This window comes from Euphorbia lathyris, chromosome 7 (assembly GCF_963576675.1).
Source record: "Euphorbia lathyris chromosome 7, ddEupLath1.1, whole genome shotgun sequence".
NCBI lineage: Eukaryota > Viridiplantae > Streptophyta > Magnoliopsida > Malpighiales > Euphorbiaceae > Euphorbia > Euphorbia lathyris.
Genome location: NC_088916.1, coordinates 68,970,848 through 68,980,917, shown reverse-complemented (window position 1 = coordinate 68,980,917; position 10,070 = coordinate 68,970,848). Strand labels below are relative to the sequence as shown.

At 34.9% G+C, this 10,070-nt stretch overlaps 1 protein-coding gene across 1 annotated transcript; it reads right to left on the bottom strand.

The window, feature by feature from the left end:
• Positions 1-7,430: 7,430 nt before the first annotated feature.
• On the bottom strand, positions 7,431-9,516 carry LOC136200802 (agamous-like MADS-box protein MADS9). Its single transcript, XM_065991256.1, has 7 exons — positions 9,212-9,516; positions 9,067-9,136; positions 8,931-8,992; positions 8,745-8,844; positions 8,620-8,649; positions 8,493-8,537; positions 7,431-7,844 (listed from the first exon to the last, which is right to left on the bottom strand). The coding sequence occupies exons 1-7, from the start codon at positions 9,397-9,399 to the stop codon at positions 7,692-7,694; spliced, it is 648 nt and encodes a 215-aa protein (XP_065847328.1). The 5' UTR covers positions 9,400-9,516; the 3' UTR covers positions 7,431-7,691.
• Positions 9,517-10,070: the final 554 nt, after the last annotated feature.

The window sequence follows — 10,070 nt, the reverse complement described above, 5'->3', positions numbered from 1 at the left end:
AGTAGGCAGTCTGGTATCGAGAGGGCTGGTAGGGAGAGGGAGGGAATCATCAAGAAGCCACGGGGAGCTCCAGATTGCGCTAGTTTCACCATTCCCAATTTTCCTTCGGAGACCCATCACAAGCAATTCACGTCCCGCCAGGATGCTCCTCCACACAAAGGAAGGGTTATGACCCAAAGGAGCCTACAAAAAATCAGAGTTAGGAAAATATCGAGCCTTAAGTATTTGAGTCACCAGTGAATCCGGATTCTGCAATATCCTCCAACTTTGTTTTGCAAGTAAGGCAAGGTTGAATAGGTGGGTATTTCTGAACCCGAGTCCTCCGCTTGATTTAGGCCAGCAAAGGTTCTCCCAAGATTTCCAATGAAGCCCAGAAGATGATGATCCTGATGAGTTCCACCAAAACCTGTTCAGCATTTTATTGAAATCGTCACAGAATTCCTTTGGCATGAGGAAGATGCTCATCAGATAGGTTGGGATCGATTGAAGCACAGATTTGATGAGGACTTCCTTTCTGGCACGTGACAGGTATTTCTCTTTCCAATTATTAATGCGTTTCCATGCTCTATCTTTTAAGAAGTCAAATGTTTGCATTTTGCTTCTTCCTATTACAATCGGTGCTCCTAGATAAAAGCCCATGTCATTGACTTCAGAGACTCCAAGTTCATTACACACTGCTGATCTAGCATCAACCTTCGTATTGCCACTAAAAAATACGGAGGATTTCTGAAAGTTGACACACTGACCTGATGCCTGTTCGTAACATTGTAGACAGGCTTGAACCTCCTTTGCCTCATTCACATTAGCCCGAAAGAATAAATAGCTATCATCGGCGAAGAAGAGGTGTGACACCTTAGGAGCATTACGTGATACCTGAGAGCTGTGAATTCGACCTGCTTGCTCCTTTGCAGCTAGCAGTGCCGAAAGCCCCTCAGCACAGATCAGAAACAGGAACGGGGAGATGGGATCTCCTTGTCTTAGACCTCTCTTTGGAATTATCGGGCCAATTTCTCTACCATCTTGAACTACCATATAGGACACAGTAGACACCAACAACATTATCCATTGAATCCATCTGTCTCTGAATCCTAATTTCCGTAACATATTCTCTAGAAAACCCCATTCGATTCTATCGTAGGCTTTACTCATATCTAGTTTTAGGGCATTCGTACCATGTTTACCATATTTTAGTCCGCGGAGTTTATGAATTGTCTCATAGGCCACAATAATGTTATCGGAAATCAATCTTCCTTTAATAAACGCACTTTGTGTACTTGAGATAATGGATGGAAGGATTGCTTTGAGACGATTCGCCAACATTTTTGAGAGGATTTTGAGTAGGACATTGCATAGTGTTATAGGCCGTAAATCTGAAACTTGTTCAGGATTACTAATCTTCGGAATAAGAACGATCAGGGTATCATTCAACTTTTGTGGGAGTTTTCCAGTCTCGAGAATAAAGAAACATACCTCGCACACATCATCCCCTACTATGTTCCAAAAATGTTGATAAAATGCCGGATTCAGCCCGTCAGGACCCGGACTTTTATCCGGATGCATGGAAAAACAAGCCTCTTTTACTTGCTCCTTAGAAAACCTTTGAGATAGCTGATCATTCTGCTCTCTTGTTACTCTTACTTGTATAAATGGGAGCAGAGCTGCATCATTGTTTCCTTGGCTTGTAAAAATATCGCTGAAATAATCTACTAACAGATCGTCCATCCCGTTGCCCTTCGTTCGCCAATTTCCATCCGAATCTCTAAGTTGTGAGAAACTGTTCTTTTTCCTCCTATCCGTAGCATATGCGTGGAAATATTTAGAATTAGAATCTCCATCTTGTATCCATAACAATTTGGCCCATTGTTTCCAGAAGTCCTCCTGCTTCCTTAGCGTCTCAGCATATGCTTTTGCAGCTTGTTTGAACCTATCCACACTTTAAGCATCACGTCTCCCCTTAAACACTTGCATCTGAACTCGAAAGGAAATTAATAACCGACTGAAATTCAATTCTAAGGTCGAACTCCACTTCTTGAGAGCCTCTGAACACACGGTGATTTTTTTTGTAATATTGCCAACTGGGGCCGACTTCCACGCTTCGTTCACAATTGTCGCACAAGCTTGCTCCCGTAACCAAGCATTTTCGAATCTAAAGCGTCCACGAAGGTCTCTTTCCACCTGATATTAACAAAAGCCCGATCTAGTCTTTCTTCAATCCACCTGTCTGAACCTCGCCCGACCTCCCAAGTGAATGGATGACCAATCATACCAACTGTAGTTAGGCCAGAGTCCTCCACGGCTTCTTTAAAACCTTCCATCAACCAGTTGGGTTGGGGTCCCCCCCCCCCCCCCGCTTTTCTCGTGAACAAAGGATATCGTTAAAATCCCCGATGCAACACCAGGCGAGATCATCTTGGTCCTTGAGGGATCGCAGCAACTCCCAAGAATCTCTCCGATGTTTCCTTTCGGGGAAGCCATAAAAACCGGTTAACTTGAATTTAGGACCATTTGGGAGTGTTATTAAAGCACTAATGTGATTGATGGAAGAAGATTGAATGGAAACTGACAGATTGTCTTTCCAGAATAATGTTAATCCACCCCCGTGACCTTGTCCGTTAACCATAAAAGACCCTCCATACCCAATTTTCCTGCCAACCGCTCTCATCTTGTCTTCTTTGATCATAGTTTCCATTAAAAACGTAACCATAGGCCTATGGATCCTTACAAGATCCTTCAATACGCTAACTGTGCGTGGGTTGCCTAGCCCACGACAGTTCCAGCTCAGGACACTCATTAATAGAACTACGAAAAAACTTCTCAGAAGAGAAGACCTAAAACCACTCCAACAGGAGAGACAATTAATTTTATACTTAACCCAACTGATCCAAAAGAATTAAGAATTAACGGATGTCACTTTCCACCTGAGGACACTTACCTTCTATCATTCCTTACAAAAAGCGAAGTGACTCAACATCTGCAGAATAATCTAAGCCTCCGTCCACTCCATTAAAAGTGTTGAAGAAACCCTAAAAACAACGAAAAAATTCTGATTGAAGGGTCTCCATTAAAGAGGCATCGCAAACAGTAAAATTGAAACGAAACCGAAGAAAACAGTCAGATCGACGGATGAAAACACAGATAAAATAAATTGAAGGGAAGACGATGAAGGCAGACGAAGAGAGGGATTCTTAGGGTTTACATACTCTCTTTAGTTAATGAACAATGTAATACCATTCTGCTACTTTGAATTTGTTTATCATACTTAAAATATAAGGTATTTATTTATAATTCTAAATTTTTTTTGAGCCCTTTCCAACCATAGACGCTAGGCCGGCGCACCCAGGCTGGCCCTGATTTACAGCATCAGAGCAAGGTAAAATGATCCAGGTGCAATTGTAGGGAGGAAATTTGATGTGCTCGATTTTCTATCTATTTTTACTATTTTCTACTCAATTTATAACACATTAAACTATGATAATTATAGAAAAAATAGGGACACTGTAAAAAGATTTCAACAAGTTGAAACACATCATTCTAATTAGGAGTAAGATGCAAAAATATCTTTAACATTAACAGTCAGAAACAATTTTACTTTTAATGTTTAAAATCATGTAATTTTATCTATAACATTGATAGTTAAGAGCAAATTTACTACAAACATTAGCAAGTTTGGTCAATTTCAGAAATAATTCATCAAAATGTCTTTTCTATAATTAAGTTTGTGATCAACACTTCACATGTACGTCATTTTTTTACTCATTAGTAATAGATCACTAACATATGAATAGACATGGGGAAAAATTAAAAATTACACTTTGTTTTGTACGAGTTGGAGACAAAATTCAAATATTTCGTTGAATTTAAAAATATTAATATCCAATTCTATTATAATCACAAAAAATGTGAAATTTATTTTTTTAGAAACAACTGGAAACAAAATATTTGTATTTTATAATGATGTATGAAATTGACACAACTTGCTAACGTTAAGGGTAAAATTACTCTTTGCTTCCAACATAATAGGTAAAATTTCACTATTTTAGATGTTAACGATGAATTGCTCCCAACTATTAACATTGGAGATATTTTTACACCTTATATCTTTTAATTATGTTCAGGTGTTGAATAAATCAAGTATGTAAAAATACAATGATAATAATATTGGGAAATTTACATATAAATTTACATTTAAAAAACTAGATACAATTATGTCAAATTCTAATTTTGAATTACGTCAAACTAGTAAAATTATTATTTTTAATCTATTTTATGTATTGGAGTTTATAAATTAGGGATCTAGGATATGTTGTCTAGAGTTTAGGATTTATGAATTGAAGTTTAAAAATTTTAAATTAGAATATAAAAGCATATTTTATTTGTTATATATGGAAAATAATGACATATTCATAATTAAGTTTGTTGGTTGTAATTTTATAGTTTTTTGAAATTTGTAATTTTGTAGTTAATCAGGATATTCATGTATTCCTAGATCCTGGGCTGCAGTTGGGTTTCTGGATTTTTTAGTTGGTTCATTTGAATGGATCATTTACGTTAACCCGAGAAAGCCCAGTGTCATACGTACGATGAATATCTTTGGCTTTTTCCTACAATTCAAAGTACATCTACTACATCTCTCTCTTTTCCTTTTGTTTTGATAAACTAATCCCAACATCATTTACTCTTATAAAAATCATAAATTTACTTTTCTATTTTATTTTTAAAATTCTTATGCTTTTCAAGCATCTGCCCATAGGAAAGCGATTTTCTTCCTTCCATATATTTGATCTGGGAAAATATGAGAGGATCAGTTCGGTTAATCTCCTCCTGATAGTTGATAGTTAGGATGAGCATCGGTTCGGTTAATCTCACTCGGATGCTTAAGTAAAGTTATTGAGAAATGTGATAAGTAGAGTTATTGAGAAATAGACCTGTTCACGAGCCTATTGATCCGCCCAGTCCGTCCAAGCCCGTTTTATGTGGGTTGGGCTTGGACATATTTATTTGATATTAGGCCCAGTCCGACCCGAGCCCACACAAGTCCGCACATAAAATTGATTGGGCTTGGAATTTATCTTAAATGCCCGACTTGACCCAGCCCGGCCCGACTCTATATTATACTATAAATAACACAAAATATTCCAATAATTAGAATCATAATATTTGATATTCTTTTTGCTTATATCCCAACACCCATGAATTAGCAATTGCATAGACATTGATTAAAAAAAAAAAAACAATTGCACAAGTATACCAAAATTATGAAATTACAACACAGAAAAGTGAAACTAAGCTTAAAAAAAAATTCGCAAGTCTTGTAATCATTAATTTAATTATGGATACATCAATTATTATCTCACACTTCAACATTTTGTTAATTGATAATAAACAAAAAAAAAAAAAGAAAAAAGAAAATCAAATGAAAGAAAGCTGAAAAAAAAAAAAAAAACAGAATTAGATTAGTGGGAAACTACATAGGTTTGTTTGAAATAATTTGACACGTATATTGTATGTTAAGCTAAATTTAAACATTTAATGATATAAATATAAATAAAAATTAGTTTATAAAAATAAATATTAGTTGGACGGGATGGGCTGGGTTGGGCTTGGAAATTAGCTTTTTTAGTCAGATCCGGTCCAAGCCCGATATAAATATAGTATGAGCTGGGCTGGGCTTGGATAATGTAAATATATACAAAACCCGATTAGATCCGGTCCGAACCCAACCCATGAACAAGTCTATTGAGAAATAAGATGGAGAATAGTAGAATTGTAGGATTTTATGGTGATGTACAATTAGTTGTGCCATTACTTTTTTTTATTTATAGAATGTATAGCAATTTGTGTGTCCTAGTAGTGAGTTGAGACCGTGTAAGAACATCAATCGAGAATGTTCCTCAGCGGGCCCGGTTCAGTTAGGTAAGCGAAATTGTTACCATGTAATTACCGACGTGAATATAATGATATAGGTCTAGCGAACTTAGAATTCCTTCCCATTGGTCGGCGTGGTAAAGGTAGTTACATTCTTTATAGGGCATGTTTGTTGGTCCACATGTTCGGTATGATTATTTGTCTGCTATCAGATATCCCCTTTTTGGTCAGTCAAAGATCGCTCAAGGGCCAAAGAGCCGAAGCTCGACCTAATTTTGTGGTTTGGCATCGACTGACATAGAATTTTGATAGGTGAAGTTAAGGATGTTGCAACACTTATCGAAAATGAAAGCATCCATCTATGTATGATGTAATTCCTTCATCGAGGTAGTTGAGAAATTAAGATGTTGTATTAAGATAAGATGTCAATTGATAAGGTATGGGATCCCTTACAGGTGACTTTTTAAATAAAGAACTATCGTCCTATTAGAATGTGGCCACATGCTAGGAAGCGCGTTGTCATTATAAAAGGCACATGTGAAATAGATTCATACACCTATACTACCAACTACATGTTGATTGATTCTTAAATTAGAACACTGTTAAAAAAAACAAGGTTGTCGGATCGCTTAGCCTCTCGAAATCGAGAATTCACACAAATTTTCTCTGAATAGTCCATTGGGCGTTGTTTTTTTTATCTCTAGGCAATTTTTGGCCGCTTTGGCTCTACCTAGGCTGTCTGGACGCCTAGACTCTTGAAATCGAGAATCCACACCGATTTTCTCCGATTAGTCTCCTAGGCGATTTTTAGTCGCTTTGGCTCCGCCTAGGCCGCCTGGATGTCGCGTAAGCAATGATGAACAAAAACATTTTTTTATTATTAATTTTTTTGTTTTGTTATAATTCACTTTTGAATATTCTCGTATGATGATTCGTGAATTGTGTTTATTATTTGCAAATATTTTGGTTTAATTGTGTTATGTACTTATTGTCATGATATGGTTTAAGACTTTAAGAATATTGTTTCATAGCTTTTGCTGAATTATATTATGTGTGAACATTATATTTTATTTGTTTGAATTGTTTCAATGATATTGTTGTTGAAGTATTGATATTTGCACATCTTTCAAGATGTATATTACAAATATGTGTTTTCTATATTAAATAATTTTATATTATCATTTTTAGATATTATAATATATATTTTAATTGAATTTATATAAAAATTTATTGATTAAAAATTAAAAAATGCAAATTCAATTCATCCCCGACAGATTCCAATTAATCCTAGAATCTTATCCGCTCAATTAGCGCCTAGCGTTTTTTACAACCTTACACTAAAATAATAATTAGGATACAAGTTCTTAGACTCCATTAAAAATTCATGCATGCATATAATAAATCCAAAATATTAGTACATATTTTAAACAGCAAAAATATGTAGTTATCAAATCATTTTTTTAAAGTAATCCCGAAAAACACATGAATATATAAAACTCTGCTTATAAGATTGATAATTCTTTTAAAACATATCATAGTATATCTAACTTCAAACAATACTGGGAAATTAGTTTAATTAACATCCACTGATTGAGTACTTAACAGCTTAAATATTAATAATAAGGTTTGCTGGACAATTAACACTATGGATAGAGGTCCGGGATACCCGGAATCTATTTTACGAGGGATGGTTTCAGACAGCTCTCCGCTTAGAAAGACGGTTTAGGAGTGCTACAATTACATTCCTAAACCTTCTTCCGTGATTCCACCCCTGATTTAAAAGAAACACGATAGATAGATAGATAGATAGATAGAAAGAAACGACGTCACTTGATGTCTTGAAGATTGGGCTGAATAGGCTGAACTGGAAAAGCAAAAGGCATGTGAGAATTATAGTTGTTGAGAGTATGTTGTTGATGATGATATGGATTCTCCATTTTCTGCATCTTCTTTTCTTCCATTGCCATCTCTTGCTGTTGCTGTTCATATAACCAAAACAAATCAAAATAAACTTAAAAAAATTAATAATATAGACTTAATATTAATATCGTGAACTTCTCCAAAAAGTTTGATTGGTCTCTCTAATTTTAAAAGTGTCCCGATAACCTCTGAACTTGCTTAAAATACCTTATAATGTAGTAAATTAATCACTCGATTGCAAAAAAAAAATAAACTGTATGCGAAAAGTGTGTTGCACGCGCTTTGAGAAAGTCAAACAACAAAGGTCGGGGTATGGAGTTTTAGTATTAGAGAGGACAATATTTACAGTTGAGAAAGTAAGAAATTCCTTTTTAATATGTTATATAATAACATTTTAAGGCGAATGCAGCTTATTTCTTTCCAATCGAGTGATTAATTGACTACATTTTAAGAAACACTATAAGTAAAGTGATTAGTCACCCCGAGACTTGTCACCAGGATTGGCCCCGGATCCTCCCTATAGTTTCTTCTACCAACTCCAGACCCAACACGCAGTAGATGTTACAATATTCCATCCACCACTATCTCCAATTGTCTAAACACTCTCTCCCATTACATATATACACTCTCCTCATTACACAAGCTAGAATTACATCAATTTCCGGAGCAGATATTAAGCGAAGAAGATAATAAGTAAACTTTAATACCAGATAGAAGTTGAGATGCCTGTGCTCCTCCTCCAAAATCTTTGTCTGAAAATATATATAGTTTATATATAACATTAAAAACAATTAATCTAAAAGTTCAAATTATAAAAATGATTAATATACATACATTGTTCTCTGTAATCTCGTAGCACTCCATCTGTCACCAGAAATTAAAAATGAAGAAACAAGAGATTAATTAAACAAATCAAGATTATAATTAATTAATTTAAGTTTCAAAATATGAGAATTAACCCTTTTTTCACGAACAACAGCAATCCCATTTTCAAGCACTTGCTCTATTCCTTGCAGCTCTGTGTGGTGCAATGAACTGATATCTTCCCCATTCAAGTGCCTGAAAACCTCTTATATATATGCTAATTAATCTTCACATAATTAACATTTAGGGTTTAAAAAATTAAGGATTAAGAAGATTATTACCTAAGCTTAATCTTCATGCTGTCATTCTCTTTCTTAATTCTATCAATCTCCTTACTCAGCTCCTGAAAACCAAGTAAAAAAATAAAAAAAAGATAACAAATTTCTAGATCTGCCATAAAAACTGATGAAAACCCACCTCATGTTTAGCATCCCAAAGCCTGGGTTTATCTGGTAGCTTCTGATAATTATCCAGCAAATCAACCAAACTACACAAATTGGAATTTCAAACCATCAAAATTTGATAAATTCACATAAAACTAACCGGAAATTAAAAGACATACTTAGTGGAGGGACTGCAATACTGATGAATCTTGCCAGAAGTACCAAAAATCAAGAGAGAAACTTTAGCATCACATAAAATTGAAATCTGTTCAGCTTTTTTGATAATCCCATTTTTTCTCTTGGAATAAGTAACATGTCTGTTCTTCGGATTATCAATTCTCTTGATCTCAATCTTCCCTCTCCCCATCTTTCACTTACTTTCACTCTCTCTCTTCTTCTTCTGATGATGAATCTTACAATCATAAATGAAGAGATAAGGTAGTGGATGGAAGAAAGAAGTACAAAAGAGAAAGAAATTAGGGTTTCTATTTTGGGTTTGAAGTTATGAATACTTTCTATAGTGACAGTAACTAAAGGTTTGATTTTGGGAAATATGGACATTTAAAGTATCTGTTTTTTTGCTTTTTATAAATCTGATCTGATTAGATGTTTGATTTGGGTTTGGTTGTTATTGTTTCACCTGTTTAACCAGTGGGTTTTGGATCTAGTTAGTCTAATCTCATGAATTTAGGGTTAGGGTTTAGAAAAGGAAAAAGGGAAATGGACAAATTAGGGCAGGAAGAGGAGGGTTCAGACTATGTTGTGTTTGATACGTAAAATGGACAAGGTTCAGATCAGGAACTGAGACATTGAAGTGTGTGATTGTCATGTCTATGTTTCAAGTTAAATGATGGAACTGTCTGGAATCGCACTTCAAACCATCAATCAAATTCTAACCTTTTTATTCTTTTCTTCCAAGATAACTTTGCAAGAATTGGTAAAATTAGTTAAAGTTTTTTTTTTTAATTCTTTAAGAAAAAATAAAGAAATTGGGATCCATATGGCTATTTTCCATTGTGTAAAAGGAAGAAAGGATTT

Bases quoted from the DNA above. Each gene is read 5' to 3' on its own strand.
- LOC136200802 (XM_065991256.1), bottom strand. From the start codon at position 9,399: ATGGGGAGAGGGAAGATTGAGATCAAGAGAATTGATAATCCGAAGAAC. The intron at 8,650-8,744 runs GTTAATTCTCAT...TTCTGGTGACAG, and splicing joins CTGTTGTTCGTGAAAAAAGG to ATGGAGTGCTACGAGATTAC. The intron at 8,538-8,619 runs GTATGTATATTA...ATATATTTTCAG, and splicing joins ACGAGATTACAGAGAACAAT to ACAAAGATTTTGGAGGAGGA.